Raw genomic sequence first — 19,699 nt, forward strand, 5'->3', positions numbered from 1 at the left:
TGCTCAGTTCTTTTATTTGACAAAAAGCATGCAGCCCAAAAAATAAATAAAAATCTGCAGTGTGTTCAACAAATTTTAACAACATATTTTGTAAAAAATACCCACACATTGGGTTTTAAATATTTTCATGATTTTATTGGCTGTTTGTATAATATATTAATACAAGTTTCAAGATGTGACAGCATCAATCCTTCCAACAGTTGAGCACTTAATGAAGTGGGGGGGAAAGGAAAAAAAAAAAAGACAAATGTGTTGGCACAGAGATATAGTGTCTGGGTTTCTGGCTTGAACCATGATAATATCCATTTAAGTACTTGTTGCTGCCCAAGGAAAATTTCCCTTCATGATCCCGCCCCCCATTGGCAGCGTAGGTAATGAAATAACCTTTTTGCTTTGGCAAAGCTTTCTTCAATTAAAACACGCACTGAACTTATTTCCCATGCAGCATTCAGCCCCTCCATCGACACTGTGCCAAAATCTAGTCAATGCTTTAAGATTACCTCATAGCAGTTACTGCCTGGTGACAGCTCCATTTTTTTTTGTTTTTATTACACAGCAAAAGGAACAAACCCGGCAGTAGCCTGTAGCTCTCTCAAAACTGTTAAGGTCAGCTGAGTGTGTAAAGAAGGCAATGTCCCAAATCGTCTCCAAAGTACATACAGAGTAGAGCCATACAAAACAGATTATAATTAAGCAGCAGTTAACACATTCATCTTCTGCATCCATACGAGCTTCTATATAATTATTTAGATGTGTCATCTACACGGATCAATACAAAGGTGTCATGGATACTGAAGAAGGATGAGTAAATCTGTGTTTGAATGATGTGTAGAAAGTTAAGACATAAGCAGAAGAGGGAAGTTTAAGAATGTAGTTTCTGTATTGGCTATTATATTTTTAACAGATTTGTATGGTCCTGAGTTGATGAGTCTGGTAGGAAGCATGTTCAGGGATAGAGACGTTTGTGGAACTCCAGCAGTCTTGAGTCTCCAGCTGCTTCAGCCTCCAAAATTAGGGTCTACAAACAGGAAACCAAAGACATGCTTAGACCAAATCTTTCAAAGCACTTTCAAAACAGAACTTCATGACTCCTTTGAAAGAGCAAAAATCAATCATTCTTGCTTTGCACTTTAGGGGAAATTTAGGTCTGTCCCAAAGCCTAGTGAGCTGCCTAAGCAGGCACTGATTACATGGACAGTTGTTTAAGGAGGCAGAATTCTGGCCGTCTGTCCTCATGAGGCAGATTATTCAGACGCTCTCGTTAGAGAGTGATTGTATTTTAATAGTAATAAATAATGCATTTTGATTCATTTTTCATATCATCACCAACCAGTGTAATTCATGCAATCAGAGTTTAACCTGTTTGGCACTCTAACATCATATTACAACATGTCATTCTCTTCAACATGACACAGCCTTAAATATACGTATGTGGTTGGTCAGTATAAGATGTTTGTGCTTACATCTATCAGCTGTAGGTCATCTTTGGCATGGAGGTGGCGTAGGAGGTACCAGCGTGCCACTGAAGCCACTGTTTTGGCCTCTCCCGAACATGGGCCATAAACAATCTTCTCCAAGAAACGCCTCGTTTCCCTTGAGGACAGATCACACAGGACATATAGTGGTAAATAAGACAATGAGAATAGTGAGAGAAGTCAATATTTATGGGACATTTGACAGCAAAGCTTCCTCCAACTAACTAAATGGGTGTTCATTTGGTCAAACAAAGGGGTTATGTGAGCTTATTTAAAAGAGGCCTTAGAGAATCAATGTATAATAATATAGCTTCTGTGCATTTTAATGGATTTATCTACTAAAAGATTCAGTATTTTTCTGCCAAATATCTGCTTCACCTGTAGCATGGTACAAGTATGAACTTAAATGGGTACTGCCTTGGAACCTCACAATTGTCCGATTGTCAATTGGAATTCACATAAAATGAAAGTCACTGGGCAGATGCTGAATTACATAATTTTCAAAATGGAACTACATTTTATATATTACGAGATTTAAAAAGCTATTTATCTGAGTAGTAAGTGTTTATATGCTAAAAACAAAAAACAACCAACAAATGATGCCCAACATTAGAATAAAACCAAATATCATTATTCCAGTAAGTGTGATATTCTGTGTGTTAACATTTTCCAAATCTCCCCTCGTGGCAGTCCAGATTATTTGAGGTTATCATCCAAAACTTAGTTTTACTGGTTAATGAATAATGATTTTAAATAATGTGTGCTGTTGATTTAATAAAAATTCAGGCAAGGAGAATCTGAACAAAACATTGTTCTTCAAACTCACTCACACCTACTAATTTATAGAAAAAAAAATATGGTCTTAAATTTTTTTATTTGTTATATATTATAATTTTTTGTATTTACTGTGATTATATATAACGTTATACAAGCACCACGCTTACTGAGAAGGCATAAATATATATAATCATCTTAGGTGTCTAAGACTTCTGCATAGTACTGTGTTTACACACACACACACAGAGCATTGTTTTGTGGGCATAATATAAAATGTCATGGCTAGGGCAATAGGCATCATGCAATCTCAAGCACTTCAGAAAAGGTTGGAAAAAAAGTATTCCACAGTTACAGACATTCTGCTAAGGTCTCCTCCTCCACTTACCTGGCACTCATCTTGATGGAAAACTGAAGCAAAGCCTGAAAGAGCAAAGCAGGAGGAGAAGGGCCTAGCTTCAGCACCTCAGAACAGGCATCCCGCACAAGATCCTTCCACTCACCCCCTCCAACACCAGCCTGAAAACACACACACACACACACACACACACACACCTTAGTCACTGTAGTGTCTGCACACTTTTATTGTCAGTCACTGTCAGTTTTACGCTCAATTACTGTTCTATGAACTGAAATTAAATAAATTGCTAAATATTTTACATACACTGTTTTTTAAGGCAAGGTCATATTATCAAAAAGCTTCTCAAAATATATTTTTGTGGAAACTAGCATGTATATTATGAATTACGAAAATAGAGTAACAAATGATAAGGAAGCAATTCCATCTAATGGCAAACAGCAACTCTAATTGGTGGTTAGGGACAAAGCTAATCAGCTTGAAAAGATAGTGAAATTCAGCTGAAACAGAGGGATAATTACCACACTCTGAAAGAGTGGAAAGGAAGGGAAGGAAAGTATAGTGAGGAGAAAGAGACCAATTAGTGCCTTGTAGGGACTGGGGGGCATACTGTCTGAAATAGTTTTGTGACATTATAAATGCTACATAGATGCCAATATACACCTTTTTTTCCATCTTGCTAGGAGTCATCAATTATCAAACATATAAAGCACTTGCTGTATATGCATGAAATATGGGAATTAATCTTTAAATTAATCTAAAATATAAGAATATGTATTTTGTATTTTTCCCAACATTGCTCTCTCTCTATATACAAACAATTTCAAACCCTTTCTGTAAAAAATATTATATAGATTACTTACAAAGAAAGATTTTTATTTACAAATTAAATAATTGTATTTATTAATAAATTACCCTGCACATTTGCTTAAGTACATTTCTAAGGGGTCAACCTCTTAATTTCATTGTCAGAGTTTCTCTGCAATGAAAAACTGTTTTTAACACCTCTGCTGAGAGCTTATTGCTGGCAGGATCTATCCATCCAAGCACTGTAGTTTGATGTAGAGACAAGAGCTCTGCTGATCTTCCTGTCAGCTTGAGCTGTTTACTTTTCCATTGCTCTACTGTCAGCAACAATAATGTGACTCTCCAGTCTGCCTTCACTTCAGTGTCTAACTGCAGCAGGCAACACAGGGCATTTGTTCTGTGTCTGTGTGCAGTTGTCTCCTGGTTAACTTTTCCTACTGCTATGCATAGAATAAACTGCAATGTAGCACTACTCATTACACCAACAATAAAGCAATATGTTCAGTTTTGTTCACAGTTGTCTTTGTTACTAATTAGATGGTCAATCTAGCAAGACAATTATCCATTATTTGGAAAGGAAAGATTTTTAAAAAATAAATAAATAAACAGTCATATTGTGATAATATTTATAAAAGTTTTAAATATCTGCAAAGGATCATTATGTACAAAGGAGTCTTTTTAACTTATAATATGAAATGTACACCTATGTAACCTAAAGAAACATGTAATGCAGCGCCCTGAATATGATTTTTATATATATATATATATATATATGTGTACACACACAATATATATTTGTGGAAAAAAATATGTTCGTGAACACCAATACTCACCATGCATGGGGCAAGAGCAAGCAGGGCCAGTCGGAGAAGGCTACCAATCTTTCCACTGTAGTGGCCTAGCTGAGAGGCCAACTGGAGAGACTGCCTGAGGGCCACCGAGGCCTGAGCCAGTAAACCCTGGGAACGGTAAACCTCAGCCAGCCACTGCAAGAAAAAAAGAGAAATGAACGAGAACAGAAATAGACGCATATTAAAACACACTAAAGAAAATGTCAAATACAGCATTTTAAATGGTTTATATTATGTATCATGTTAGGTCTATAAGAGAACTCATAAAATTCTCATTTAAAACATTCTTATTTAGTACAGTTAAATACATATATGCTCATGGTGAGAACAATGTTACAGCACAATATTTTAGCAGATCAAAGTTCTCTAGCAAACAGAATATCTCCATAGATATAATAAAAGTTGCAAGAAAATTTAAAAATGATTCTAGCTGGCAAAATTGATGGTAAATATGTACCTACATCCAATATTCATATTTACTAAAAATGTTCCCCTTTTTAGATTGCTTAAATAAACTGGAAACCACAATCATATGTCTACTAACTGAAGTCACTACTTACCAGATACATTCAGATTTAAATTAAACAGGTTTAAACACACAAAGTGCATGTGTACTGGCTATTATTAATAAAATCGTAAATTAGGGACGTGAAACTGTCTGCATACTCTAGTAGAGTTAGTTTGACCAGTCAGTTAATGTGATGTGCTACTCACATGCCAGGCAGACACAGAGTTAGGGTTGGCCATGACAGCGGCACTGAGCTGATCCAACACTGTGGCTGATATACATTTACCAGTATCAGACAGCAGGAGGCGCTCACACTGAACCTGCCTCAGCAACAGGAACACTGCAGGATGCTCTGGTGAAATGTTCAAAACCTATGACACCCAAGCAACACAAACCTTTAACTATGTATTTCTATAACTAAAGCAGAATTCATGTAGTACAGCAAAAACAGAATCAGCAGTGAGTTACAATAAAAGAAGAAAAGCCTAAAGTCTCAGAATAACATCCAAAAAAAAGAGCAGGATAAAGGTGAAAGTGTGTGCGGAGACAGATAGGACTCATTCACAGATATAATGGCTCTGACACTCGTTCATGTTGCTAATGCCAAAGCCATAAAAATGAAGGTTACACTGCCCCGTCTGCACATGTGGCCCACACATAGGGGATGAGAGATGGGCTGACCAGTGATGAAAGTTTAAATAATATATAAAAAGATAAGTAGATATATAAAAGTTTTTGAAAATAAGCATAAATTAATTTCCTAATTTTTTTTCTATGTGTATTTACTAACATTTCTACATTTATGCATTTCTACATATATTTATTTACATTTTAAAACATTTCTTTAGGTATTCATTTACATAGTTCTTCATTTATATATTTATGTATTTCCACATTCTTATTTCCGGATCTGTATGTTATTGTGTGGGCGATCCTGAGGTCTTGAACCATCTAGTGTTTAAATACATACAAGTGGAAACTAAATACATATTTAGATATGCGGATGAGATAAAGTCAGAGGGCAAGCTGTGTTGGCCAACCCACAAAAGCACAAAACACACACCTTCTCACTGCTTACAACTTGAAATGTCTTCATTTATTAAAAAAAAAACCCTGTCTGAGGTAGTGAAATGTTTGAGGATGTTGTGGGGAGAGCTTATTGCTATTGGGGACAAATATATGAAGTTCAACCCGGGGAGAACACACCAAACTCCTCACAGACAGTCACCCAGAGCTGGCCTTGAACACACAACCCCAGGATCCTGGAGCTGTGTGAATATGACACTACCTTCTGCGCCACCGTGCTTCAGTCTGATAATTATCAATATTAATATATATAGAACTAATTGTATAGACCAGCATTACAATAAGTATTCAGTAATAGTCAGAAAAATAGTACAATTCACAAAAGGGAAAACAAGCGACCTGTGAACAGAGGGCCTCAGCTTCATCGTACTGGCTGCTCTGTTTGAGAACAGAAACAGTTTGCTGCAGAGTCCAGCTCTCAAGAGCCCGAGCCAATGGGAAGTCCTCCCTCGGCAAGCCTTTCACTGCATGATAACACACAGTACAGGACACAGTCAGCAAACAAACAAGAACACACACCAAGCAAATTTGGGCTGATAACCGACAATAACCGATAAGTAATAGCTTTAAGTTAATAGCGGTATCTAAGAGCATCTGCTAATATAAAATAACCATTAAACTTAATGCTCACTGACCTTTCGCTGACACCATGGTCATAAGTGCCTTCTCCAGACCCTCTCTACAAGGGGTGGAGCCTGAAAGAGCACATGCTGTGTTCTCAGTGTGACAAGCAGCCATAAGCCCTGCCCACCCTGCTGGATCATCTAAAAGATAGAAAGAAAAAAAATCATTAATACTCACCAGACAGCACATATACATCACTGAAAGACTACCAGCTGCCCAAAACTGGAGGATTGTTCGGCCAGGCTTGCTCCAGAAACTATTATTGATTACTGAAACCTACATCTTCATATACACTTCACTCGACAAGTTGATGCTTGTCTTAAACAATGTTACCCCAAAGCTTCTAAAGCTCAGTTTGATCAGAAAAAAAATACTGATTGTGAAAGCATGCATCTTTCAAAGCACACTCTGGTGAGAATATGTAAAAAACCAGAATAATAAATATGGCTTTAAATTAAGATAAATACATTCCCAAAAAAATGTACAAGTGCCAATGCGTATTGATAACCAGGACACAAGTAATGACCACTGCATTCATCACCTATTTTATTTTACCCATGATGCACAAATTTAATACACTTACAGTATAGACAGATCTGTTTTCTTTCTCTTTCTTTCTGTCATCTAAACTCACCAGGGCAAAGAAGCACAGCTCTCTGGATGGTCTTTAGAGCATTTCTCCGCCTATCTTCCCCCAAGTGTCTGCCAGAGGCCAACTGATTCACTCCACTATACAGCAGTGCCCTCTAAAACCCATGAGCAAAACGTGTTAAAGACATAAGCCCAGATAGTCTAAAATTTCCTTGAAAGTGAATACACACTTAAACTCACCTTTCCCAGAGTCATGCTAGCATGGCATGCCACACTGCCTGCTACAGCTCCTCCCTGGTTGAAAATAAGAGAGTTTATGAATCCCCTCAGACCAAGTCCTCAATAAATTGTATTTAATATGTTTGTTATTAATTGGAAATGAACATGCAGGTTAATTGATATAAGATTCAGACTGGCTCTAAGACACTTACATCAGCTTTGCTGGGAGTGTACTGTGGCACCAGTCTGGACAAAAGAGCCCAGAGAGATGGATTTCCTGGGTTTCTGTCTCAACAAATGGTGAGGTAGAAATGTCAAGATTCATATGCTATAAAATAATGATGCGCCCAGCAATATCTATATATAAGAACTACACCATAGGAAATACGATGCTTAGCAGTGAGCTCAGGTACCATTTTTCACAATCTGGCCATTTAATCAACTCATTTTAATTAACTAATGAGTTGTTTAATTAATTAGACTGATTAGGCATTAGGCAAGGGCTCTCAAGTGTCTGAATTGTTTTGAAGACTTCAAACAAAGACATTCACACAAGGTCACTCACATTTCAGCCTAGGTAATAATAAAGGAAAGTTTACTTAAAGAAATTCTATCACCTCATAAAAGCCCCTGCATCATTTTGTATCATTCATCAAAGACTAAATAGAAAATACAAATTAGAAATGTGATAAAACATGCCTCAAAATTGTCAAAATGTACTCATCAGACTTCCCTGTGAAAGGTGTGGTTTGTAATATCCTAATGAATGTTTTTGACTGACAGCAAAACATGTCCTTGGCAAAAAACTATTTTTTTTGTTACGTTACTATGACAATGCATAGAGATTTGAGAAAGATGCTGCATTTGTTTTAGCTTTTTACTTTGAATTGTGGTTATGATTTTACAGATCTTTATAATTAATTGAGGTTTTCAGTTCTGCAATAGATTTAAAAGCCCATTTAGAGATGCACAACATAATGGTACATGCAGGGAGAATCTGCATATTATAGAATATTAGATCCGTATATTTCAGCCTTTGCAACAAAGGTAATTTATTTTGTATATTTCTCTTAAGATGGAAATAACATTTGAGGCCCTGCATTTAAATATATAAGTAACCAAAGAATTAATTCTCTTTACCAAGCTCTATTTTTCTTTTAGCTCATAATATCTTGGGCTTAACCAAAAAAAATGGATTTCCTAAACTGCTCTTGGATCAGAATGAAAGTGCAACTTCCAGCAGTTTCGGCATGTACCTGAACACAGCTCTAGAGGCCTCTCTCTGCACCGAGCTATAGTTGCCTTGCAAGGCCAACAGGGTGCAAGTGAGAAGGCAGCGCTCTTCCACAGCGCCTCCTAGTGCTCCTTCCAGCTTCAACAACTCAGAGAGAGCAGCGCTTGCCAGTGTAACATCCTCATGAACTAAGCCCAGAGCACAAAGACAAACCAGACTCTCAGGAACTGGCTCCTTAAGCAAAGAACTGTGTGGAGGACAAATGACAATGAAGATTAGACCTTGACACACATGGCAAGTGCAGAAGTATTCTGGTTGCTGACAACTTAACTCACCACTTGAATAGCAGAGTTTTTGCTGTGTCCATGTTTCCTAGTCTGTGTTGCAGTAAAGCTAAAGCCGTCAGAATATAGGCTTTTTCTTTCTCGGTCGAGGCAACTGCAAGTGCCTTCTCATAGGCTACAACAAAATCCAAAAAAAACAACAGAAATTTGAAAATGTTATATGTGCTAGCATGTCCTAGTACCCTAGTAATGAAGGCTAGATATCACATATTACGATTATAAATCATGATTCCAAATAAAAATGTAGTATCGTTAATATGAACAGATCTTAAAAACAAACTGTGTTTACCGTCTACACTCTCTTGCAGGCGTCCTCCTCTGCAACAAGCCAGAGCCAGACCAGTGAGATCATGCAGCTCCTCTAACGAAGTGGAAGAGTAATGGTGAACTGCCTCCTCCCACAGCCCTGTGTCACTACATTTAGAAATACAAATTTCCATTAAAATCAGCTCAATATTCCATAGGTGTTAACTAGTAAGACATGACATTGAGTTTTTGAGGCGTACCAGAGAGCCCGTGCATAGCCTCTACGAGTAAAGTTGAGTTCCTCAGTGAGGCAGCTGTTCTGGAGCAACTCCACAGCTCTAACAGAGAAATGACACTCAGATTTGTGTACAAGGGTAAAAAAAAACAAAATTCCCAATGAATTAACAACTTGTAAATACTTAATGTATTAGGACTTTAGCCCTTGTGCCTACCTTTTATAGGCCTCAGAGGCCTGCTTCTTCAGTTGTAGGTGTTCATTTAGAAAGCCCAGCATAACAAATGCATCTGTGTCTGTCTGAATCCTCTCTGAAAATGTACAAAGGTGGGTCACTCAAACAGCAATACATGATCACTGTCTATTGAGATGATGTCAAAGTAAAGCTTAGCAATTCTTCATGTACAATGATTTGAATGGAAAACAATACATGTACAGTGATTTTGGAAACAAAATGGTATTTGCATTAACACTGCTTAGAATTAGATGTTCTGATTTGGCCAATATTTGATTATGTACTTATTGTACTCCAGAGGAACATAATGCAACACAGTGTAACGCTGAGCTGAAAAGACATTTTATTTACTACATTCATAAAACACCAATAAATGCTCTCTTTGGTGATAATCCAAGAGGATCCTCAATTTTAACATTTCATACATTTTTATATCCACATTGTTATCAGGGTAAACATATACATAAATTTGTATTAACAGATACTGCCTAAGACGCCCCCATTGGTGAAATGGCGCCAGCAGCTTTAATCAAGTACACACTGTGCATACATGTTTTATGGTTCTTTTAAGTTTATTTTAATTTAGTTTTATATTCAATCTTTAAAATACAATTGTGATAAAAACAGATTAGTTGGGTTTGTTTTACTGAACGATTCATTTGAACTGATGTACTTTTGCTTGCATCTGCTGTATCCACTTATTTTTTCAGTCCGTCATGCAACGTACAGGCCCTGTCCAAGAAAAAGTGCTGTGCTCATCCTCCCTGCCCCTTGCCTCCATCTGATGATGGATGTAGGGCCCATCATGTTATCCTAGCAGTGCCCCTGCATGTGTGTCTGCATTCTAGCTTACAGCTATCATAAATGTGGATGGGTTCCACTGCCAGTACCACTGTATTAGTGTATTTGATATTTTAAGCATATTTTTATATAGATGTGTGCGAGTTGTACTCTACCTGTGTATTTGCTTAAAGCCATCTGTGCAGCTGAGACAGCATTCATCTGAACTATGTTGTAGCGATAGAGCTCAGAGCTTCGATTACTCTTGTCTAGTAGAGTGGAACAGACCCAGTAGGCATAACCCTTCACTCCTTCAGTCTAATGACCACAAATACACATTAATAAATGAGTATTCAGAATGAAAATATTATTACAGAAATCATGTCCTATAACGTGTAACTCGTACATGAGTGCTTAGCTCAGTAGTGTGTCTGAATAAGTCCATAGTGTCATAGCTTCCTACAGTCTCAGCAATAAGAGCCTATGGTATAGAAAGAGAGAAATGGTTAGCTATAGATTTTAGAAAGTAAGGGGCACAATAAATGAAAGCCTTGCCTTTTATATGTTTAATTATACCTGTCCAATCCAACAGTTGACATACAGTGGCTCCAGAGACTGGGCAATTTTAAAAGCTTCATGTGAAAGCTAATAAGGAAATGAAAATGTTATTACCAACAAACGTATAAACACAGTGCAATGGCATGTACAATACTCTCTATAAATATATGCATCTAAACATTAAAGCAAAAAAAAGCACAACTTGCCTCAATGTTGCCCTTCTTTAGATACAAAGTTCCAAGGTTTGTCCATGCCACAACATTCTGAAAATAAACCAGTAATATCTTCAATTGTACTACTGAACACATAACCATATTGAAATCATGTTATTTGTCTAACACTTACATTTGCTTCCACTTTGACTGACTTGATGAAGCAGTGCTGTGCAAGAGCAAAATTTTCAATCCCTTAGGAATAAAGCACATAAAAAAGACTAATATTAAATATTGAATGGAAAGAAATCTTTGTATCACAACTACAAACATAAGCTCATTTTACCTTTAGTCATAGCTACCACTCCTAATGCATTCCAGTAAGTATGATTCCCACTGTCCAGCATCACTGCCTTTTTAACACACTACAAAAAGATCACAGAAATTAACACAAAAGTTAAATTTAAGTAATCTTATTTCTATAGTGATCTAAATCAGAAGGAATACCTGAAGGGCTTTCTCCAGCAGTGGCTGTGCATCCTGATGTGTCTGCTGTGAAAGGAGTAGTCTGGACTGGTGATAATAATTAAGACCCAGGTCACACCAGAGGCTTGGAGCCTGTGCCATTATTTTCAGAGCTCGACCATAACATCTGAGACAAAGAAGTTACAAAATGTTTAGTTTAAAGCACATGTTCCAAACTCAATATTTAAATCTGAAGGTGGCATATACACACACACACACACACACACACACTACATCCTTTGGACACAGTGGCTGTCCTTCACATTGTGTGAAAACTTCATGATAAATGGACCAGTTCAAATGCTCCAGAATTACTTGGAATAAAAAATAAAAAATATTTTTTTTTTTAAAAAAGGGAGGGATTATTATATAAATAATAAATATTTCCCTCTGCAATAATGTGAATTTAAACATATAGATATAGATAAGACATACAACAGTGTATTTAATGAATCTCTCCACAGCTTGTGTACAAGTAAAAGTGGGGTGGCCCACCTCTCTCCAAGAGTGAGTAGTTGTTTTTGGTTTAGCACATGGTCTTCATCTGGAGGGTTTGCTCCACATAGAGCCCCTGACACCAGCACGCTGACCCGATTAGGAGACACTGTACTGCAGCTGGTGCAGGCATCCCCTAGTAGTTTCCACAGACACGAGAGGTCAGAACGCTTCTGTACTGCCCTGCACATATAGGAGATACAAAACTCCTCTGCATTAAAGCACATCAAAATATTATTTGCCTTTTCCACACAGACTTGCTAAAATGAAGTAGACACAGAATAAAATTGCTCACAGATACATTACCTAAACAAATATTTGATTGCTTCCTGTATCAGGTCTACTGCTTTGCCATCAAGGCAGTCCTGCATCGCAGTCTTGGCCATGGCCAAAAGACATTCACCAAAACCTAAAAGTAAAAGTAAATAAGGCAATGGTTATTATGCTACAGCAATAATTCAATTCATTAGCAGTAATTTAATTTTCAGTGAACATCAAAAGATTTTGAAGAAATCTAAATATTGTGACTGCAATTTGAATAGAAACAGAGCTCCAAAAACACACATTCACCTTTTAATGCTGGCACATACTCTTCTGTGGATATAATCTGTAGGTACTCTCCTGCAGCCTCTTTAAACCTGCCCAGGGTCTGTTTGATTGCAGCAGCCTGGTATAGGCTGTAGATGGAGTTGGGCTGGAGCAGATGGGCCTTACCAAAGGCTTTAAGGGCAGCTGTAAAACTGTGACGATTGAGGTAGGCCTCTCCTAAACACTCCCAACAAACCCAATCTTGAGGGTCAGCCCGCAGTGCAGCCTGAAGACTGTAGGAAAGAATAAACATGGCATAAATAAAATATATCTTATGTTAGGAAGCATACATTGTTGATTAAAATGCAAAACTCATACTCTGCAATAGCCTGTGAATGCTGAGCCACTTTAAGGTGGTAAAGACCTCTTCTCATCCAGGCCCATTTGGCTGAACCAGGTGTAGCTCTCTCTATCACTGACTGCAGAATCTCTAAGGCAGATTCCTAAAGAAGAGACAATACCAATGGTCAAATACACACCAGCACGTGTCACCTTTCTTATGCCAGGCTGAAGAGAAAAACATACCATGTCACCCTGCTCCATGCTGAGGTCCACACTAGCAGCCCCAGACTCTTCATCGGAGGAGTCCAACTCAAATGCTCTCTTATAGCAGCCTCTGGCTCTGCACACATCCTTGGCCACCTCTCTGTAGTAATGACCAAGGTAGCGGAACACAGAACCCAAATGTGGATCCAGCTTTGCAGCCTGTAAAGATAACGTAATGACAAGTAATGAGTAAACAGACACAAGTCGCTAATCGCTCTTTAATTCTATTAATATTATTTCTTCAGTTCAAAGTAATTCTTTGATAAAACACTTGAATTTACACTGAATGATCAAATATGCATATTAATGGAACAGGTTTAATAAAAATAAATATACCAATAACACAAGCCTTCTTATATTGGTAAAAAAAAAAAACATTAAATTTAATAACTAATTTCAAACAAACAATATACAAAAGAAGAAAATAGCTGAGAATTGTAGCACCCCACCTTCAGTAGATGCGTGTGTGCTTTGCTGCGGTCTTTCCGTGTTTCTTCCCCCATGCTCCAGTACAGTTTCCCCAGGAGAAAATAGACCTCTCCACTATCCGGTGTTTGAGCCAGAGCTTCTAAAAACCTTTGAGACAAAGAAGAAACATGCAAAAACCTTTACGGCATGTGGTGTGAAGATATGCTCTCTTGTATTTGCACAAGTCTGAGAACGAATGGCCTGAATTAGGGTGGGACAGGGGATTAAAAATAAATAAATATGCAACTCCTCATGCCATGTTGCATTGGCTAAATGACCAAATACATTTTTTCAATATAATCCCATAGATTCTTGTACTGTAACTTTTTTAAATCTAATACTGTATAACTGGATGTAGTCCTAGCCTCAATAACAATAAATAAAAGATGATTTACACTTACCTCTGTTCTGCTTGCTGGTGCTCTTCTTTAGCTGCATGTGCCAGCCCTTGTAGGATTAAACCCTCAACTGAGCCAGGGTGAGAGCCGAGCAGCTCAGAAGAAACCTTTACAAAAAAGTTATTTTAGAAAATGTTATTTGTTTTTGTTTTTATCTTGTTACATGAAATTAGGAAACACCCTATAGGGAAAAAAAACACAAGGAATCCTGAAACACAAGGAAAAAGGGAAATTTTCATACCTGAATGGCTTCTTCAAGCTGTCCCATTTGCAAAAAGGCCCCTCCTTTTAATGCTAACAATGCAGGATCATTTCTGGAATCTGACATCTAAAAGAGAATCACTGGCTGTGAGGCAAACAGCAGAACCATAAGCTGAATCACAGCACAATGAAACATAGAAAAATCTACAGGAACCTGCTAGTGTAATAGTACCTGAGAAAGTATCGCCAGAGCTTCTTTTGAACTCTGCTCTGTTCCAACTTTTACAAGAGCTTCTAGCTTCAGCCTCAGCAGCTTCTGGGTCCAGCCTTCATCATTCCCTGTACTGACAATTAACCCTGGAATACACACCAGTATAGTATGACACACAAGCCAGGGCTACTGATTCCCTTTCCAGGTTTCACATTTCTACCAAAGCATTACATCCAAAAAAGGCTGTTTTTGAAGCTAAGTATACATTCAAAACTTGTTTTAATAGGGGGAGTGTGTGGTGCAGATCAGGAAAAAAGTAGAATTGTACCTTGACTGGAAGACATGATACTGTCAGAATATTTGTGCAATTTCAGTTCAGCCTGAGCAAGGCCATACCAGCCAATGATGCTGGAGCGTTTCCGCTTTAGCCCTGCAAAGATAAGAATATTATTACAAAGCCGCCACAGGAAATTTCTCTAAAATCATGAGACAGAGAACAGCAGATACAACAATGTTCTGAACTAAGTATAGGTAGATTTCTGTATCATTTTAGATCATTCTGCTGCTTTTCAGCTACGTAAAACTGAAGCAGTTTTTTTTTCGTTCTATGATGTATGATATATGAATTTAATACACAAGATTTCAGAATACAACAGCATCCACACCAAGGTCAAAACTTTTGGCTGCATCCTCATATTTCCTGTTTTGAAGGGCCCTTGAGCCCAGGCCAAAATGGGCTAGTGAACTGACTGGGTCTAGCTCCAGCAGACGAGTGTAGCAGCTGACAGCATCCTCACTGCAGTCACCTAACCAAGCACACAGGTAAGAAACACAACATTATATGTAAATCAAACATTTGTCATCTACACTACAGAGTTTATGCCACATTGATGAGAAACAAGAGCAAACATTTTTTGAAACCTTAATACTTCTGTATTACACTTGTGCCAAAAAATGATTGCTAACAATGAACACATTGTGACTGCCAATAAAGCTGCATAACTAGTGCATCATTGTGATTATTGATCACAGCATCCATTAAAATTAGATGCAGAAAAATCATATTTTTCTCCTAATAATTTATATCTTCTAGATGAATATTGGTTCTGGTATAATATAGAAAGGTAATATCAATTTATATCTTCTACCACTGTAGTCCCTTACCTGTTATTAAATAATGCTCTCCTAGTACTTCTAGAGGATATGGACATTTTGGGTATAAGGTGAGTGTGGCCTCACAAACCTCTTTCAGCTTGACAACTTCATGAGGGAGCTAGAATTAAAAGAAAATGTATGTATTTAAATTAAATTTACATATTTTATTCACAGTAACGCAGAAACAAGATATTTCAATCACTTACCTTTGAAAGACATGTAATATAATCTTGTGTGAGTTGTCTGTGATCTTCACTTGGTATGTTTTCTGTTAGCTGAAGAGCTTTTTCAAAGGCAGAAAGTAGCTGTAAATAAAACAACAAAAAGTAAACTGAAAAGTAACATCTAAATACCATTGAAGTAGTATTACTTATGTTTACTTTTGAACACACTATAAATTCAGCATGAAACAGAAATGAGAATGTATTGTGACTGTTTACTCTGATGTACTTCTGGGTAAAACAGGACTTGTTTAGGAATGAACACATCAAATTTTGATTGGATAGTGACAAACCGGTGTTTATATTGTAGTTTAAAATTACACCATGGTGTAATAGAATTCTTCATCATTTGTATGAGCTTTCTGACATACCCACAACTCATAAGTTGTTTTAAAAGGGAGAAAAACTTATATTTTAGTTAATGTTTATGAAATACATTTAATTTTAAGCATAACACAATGAATCTTACATATTATAACCTAGGACTTTAAGAAACAACATAGTAAAAGTGTCATTTCGATTTCAGCATGATTTTAAAGTTAAAATCATACATTTAAAAAATAATGAATTAAACAAAATTAATAAATCAGCAATAAATGTAGGATCAAGGTCATAAGATGATATACAAAGGTATATAAATAACACAGATTTATACTATGTATTACATGTTTTAATAATCCATATTATTATTTATAATCACATTTCACCTACATGTTGCTGAGTCTCATTGTCCTGCTGCTCTACACTGCCCAGCAGCAACCTGGTCATTTCCCTCCATAGTTCCCCCAGCTCAAAGACCTCCACACCTTCTTCTGTCTCTCTCACTTGAATGAGCCGCCGCCACACTCTTGCTACCTGTACAAAACAAGACAACACAAAAATACAAGACCAGGTTTTTTAGCCCTTTAATTCATATTAGAGATGCATTTAACAATGTGGATTCTGAAGTATTATAGACTGCATCAGTTTGTCTTACACGGTTATTTTAAGATGATGTGGGTAAGAAAATGACCATTTATTCTTGGGTCCAGAGGTGAAAAGTAACAAATTACATTTACTCGCGTAACTGTAAATGAGTAGATTTTTTGTGTACTTGTACTAGAAGTAGTTTTTTTTTTAATCTGTAAATTTACTTGTACTTAAGTACATTTTGCTTTAAGTATTGTACTTCACTACATTTCAAATCACATTTACTGAGTAAAAATGTAAATAAAAATGCAAGAAAAACAAATAGAATTTAGCACTGGAAAATCAAAAAAGAAAAAAGAAAAAATGAATCCCTGCAATATTTAAGAGACAACTTCGGCTTCAAGCGCAAGAAATGTGACATCTTTATAATGCAGTGCAAGCTGTGTTTGCCAAGAGAGAATTAGCTGCTCATAAAAACCCAACATCAAACCTGTGCATGTAGAGTATGTACAGGTACATTAAAAAATAGTAATAATAATTGTACCATTGCACTGGGAGTTAAAAATAAGTGTTCCTATTTCTGTAAGAGGCTCAAATTAGCTGGTTGGTTAGGACTGTGCCATCACGATAATATCGTCATATTTATTAAATGATAAACAACTAGCAACTATTCTTTGTTTGTTTTGTTATTTACTGTGAAGATCTAAGGTTACTTTTTGTATAATTGTTTCCTTTTGCTGTTAATATGCACACACTACATTTTCTGCACTTTGGTTGTGTGGTACATTTTTATGCTACATTTTTTAGTTTATAGAAAATCAGAATATTGGTAATTTACTGTTGTTTACAAAATAAGCAAATGTTTACTGATTTCTTTTGTCACTTTATATTTGAATCTGTTACATTTGTAGAAAAATAATAAACAAATCATTTTTTTTATAATAAAAACAATTTAATGCTATTAATACATAAACATATTTAATATAATAAATGGTATATTAATATATTTATATTTTGTTGCATTAGTGTGTTCTTGAAATTATGTGTGTATTAAAATACTTCACTGAAGCGTCAGGTTGCTATGACAATTTAATCAAGAGATTCATAAAATCTAGCTAGCAACCTTCAAATATATATTATTTCTGTTGTTTTTAAGTGGGTATGTATGAAGTACATTTGATAAGTAAATGTATTACCTATAGTAGACAGCAGGCTTCCAGTTCACAGGAGCAGACTGGAAGACTGAACTAAAAGACAGCTGAACACCGTCTACTCCGGGTCATACACTGACTAGGCATAAGCACTTCATATATATCCACTTAAAAACAACAGAAATATCCCTTTAATAATGATGTTGAATAGAAACATAACACCAACTATTTTAATAGTCATTTTCATATCTTCAGTCCTCTCAATGAGCAGTTTATTTCCTTTGTAAAATTAGTCCATTAATTAAAACCAACTGGTTTGAAGTTTATATCACTTTGTTTTTATAGAGCAGAAACCCCACCACACACACTATTAAAAAAGTAAAAGTAAATTTAAAATGCACTACTTTTTTACTATTACTTGAGTACATTTCAGACCAGTAATTTTTCTTGTACTTTTCAAAGTATCAGTACTTTTACTTGACTACAATATTCTACTCTTATAGAATATTATAGAATTATAGAATATATAATATCTTATAGAACTAGAATATATATTACTCTTTCCACATCTGCTTGGGTCTTGGGCAGCCTTTAACACATCATACTCTATGCTAAGAATATCTCTGCATATAATCAGCATTATAAGTGTCAAATAAATAAAACAATTGTGAAAATCCCAACATTGTTATATACTGACCTGTAAATAATTTTTTTCTGCCTGATAGATGTCCACCAACTTCTTGCTCACTTCAAAGCATCTGACCTTGTCTGAGCTGCTGATACCAAAATGCAAAGAGCATAAGGTTTAATACCAAAAATAAAAAAATTAAATAAAAGGTGCATCACAAACGCACTTACATTTCATATAATGTTATGAGTTTTTGATAGATTTTGGGCAGTTCAGCTTTGAAGTCTTCATGGTCACTATTTTCATACAGATTTGCAAGGCCCTGTAAAAGAGATTAACGATACAATTAACATACACCGTGGTAAATAACAGCAAGTCATAAAGCAACACAAATGAACAACCCATTTACTTATACGAACATCAGCTACAGTACTTTATCTTTGCCAGTTTGCTTCATCTCACCATCACTACATGTAGGAAATTTAGTTCGTCACTTGTGCAAAGCAAACGGACACAGCCACACATCTATAAAGCAATGCCATACAATAACAGTTACCAACCTGCCATGCCAGCAGTTGCTCGGGCTCCAGTTCGGCCGCTTTTCTGTAGGCGCTCTGGGCCTGATCTGGCTGCTCCAGCTCTGCAGCCGCAACTCCAATGAACACCCAGGCATTGTAGTTATTCTTCTCCAACTTTAAAACAGCCTGGAGATTACGAACATAGGCTTATTTTTTTTTTATCTGAGACAACCACACTGGCAAACTGTTGCTGTCAGGCTGTAGTTAATGCTCACCTTACAATGCTTCAGAGCTTCTTTAAACTCCTTGTTCTTAATAGCTTCTCTGGCACTTTTAAGAGCCGACTTCACTTCTTTACTTGACATTTTCTTTGAAAACTCAAGTTTAACCGACAATAAAGTTCCTGTTGGTGTTGTCTGTTAGCAACCGACCAGCTAACTAGCCACATAGGGAAATGAAATAAAAGAGGACCTCAGTAATGCAGTACACTTCAAAACGCAACCTTCATTTGCAACACTAAAACACAGTAATATAAGAGTAAAATAACAGTCATATACTACAACCCAAATTCCAGCTAAAGCACATAACCTGATTTATCCACCAGTGAG

General features: G+C 36.5%; 1 protein-coding gene across 1 annotated transcript; it reads right to left on the reverse strand.

Moving 5' to 3' along the window:
- Positions 1 to 39: 39 nt before the first annotated feature.
- On the reverse strand, positions 40 to 19,659 carry LOC136677122 (tetratricopeptide repeat protein 37-like). Its single transcript, XM_066654540.1, has 40 exons — positions 19,367 to 19,659; positions 19,134 to 19,277; positions 18,804 to 18,895; positions 18,643 to 18,718; positions 16,597 to 16,740; positions 15,871 to 15,969; positions 15,674 to 15,782; positions 15,175 to 15,315; positions 14,838 to 14,939; positions 14,531 to 14,655; positions 14,339 to 14,425; positions 14,101 to 14,204; positions 13,681 to 13,807; positions 13,211 to 13,390; positions 13,004 to 13,128; positions 12,668 to 12,918; positions 12,404 to 12,506; positions 12,098 to 12,280; positions 11,585 to 11,729; positions 11,424 to 11,502; positions 11,271 to 11,332; positions 11,132 to 11,188; positions 10,944 to 11,012; positions 10,774 to 10,848; positions 10,544 to 10,685; positions 9,570 to 9,663; positions 9,378 to 9,455; positions 9,161 to 9,285; positions 8,863 to 8,986; positions 8,550 to 8,774; positions 7,506 to 7,578; positions 7,315 to 7,368; positions 7,118 to 7,229; positions 6,495 to 6,623; positions 6,199 to 6,323; positions 4,980 to 5,144; positions 4,248 to 4,400; positions 2,638 to 2,768; positions 1,464 to 1,593; positions 40 to 1,018 (listed from the first exon to the last, which is right to left on the reverse strand). Exons 1-40 carry the CDS (start codon positions 19,454 to 19,456, stop codon positions 947 to 949), a joined length of 4,701 nt encoding a protein of 1,566 aa, XP_066510637.1. The 5' UTR covers positions 19,457 to 19,659; the 3' UTR covers positions 40 to 946.
- Positions 19,660 to 19,699: the final 40 nt, after the last annotated feature.

Source organism: Hoplias malabaricus, chromosome X2 (assembly GCF_029633855.1).
Source record: "Hoplias malabaricus isolate fHopMal1 chromosome X2, fHopMal1.hap1, whole genome shotgun sequence".
Classification (NCBI taxonomy): domain Eukaryota; kingdom Metazoa; phylum Chordata; class Actinopteri; order Characiformes; family Erythrinidae; genus Hoplias; species Hoplias malabaricus.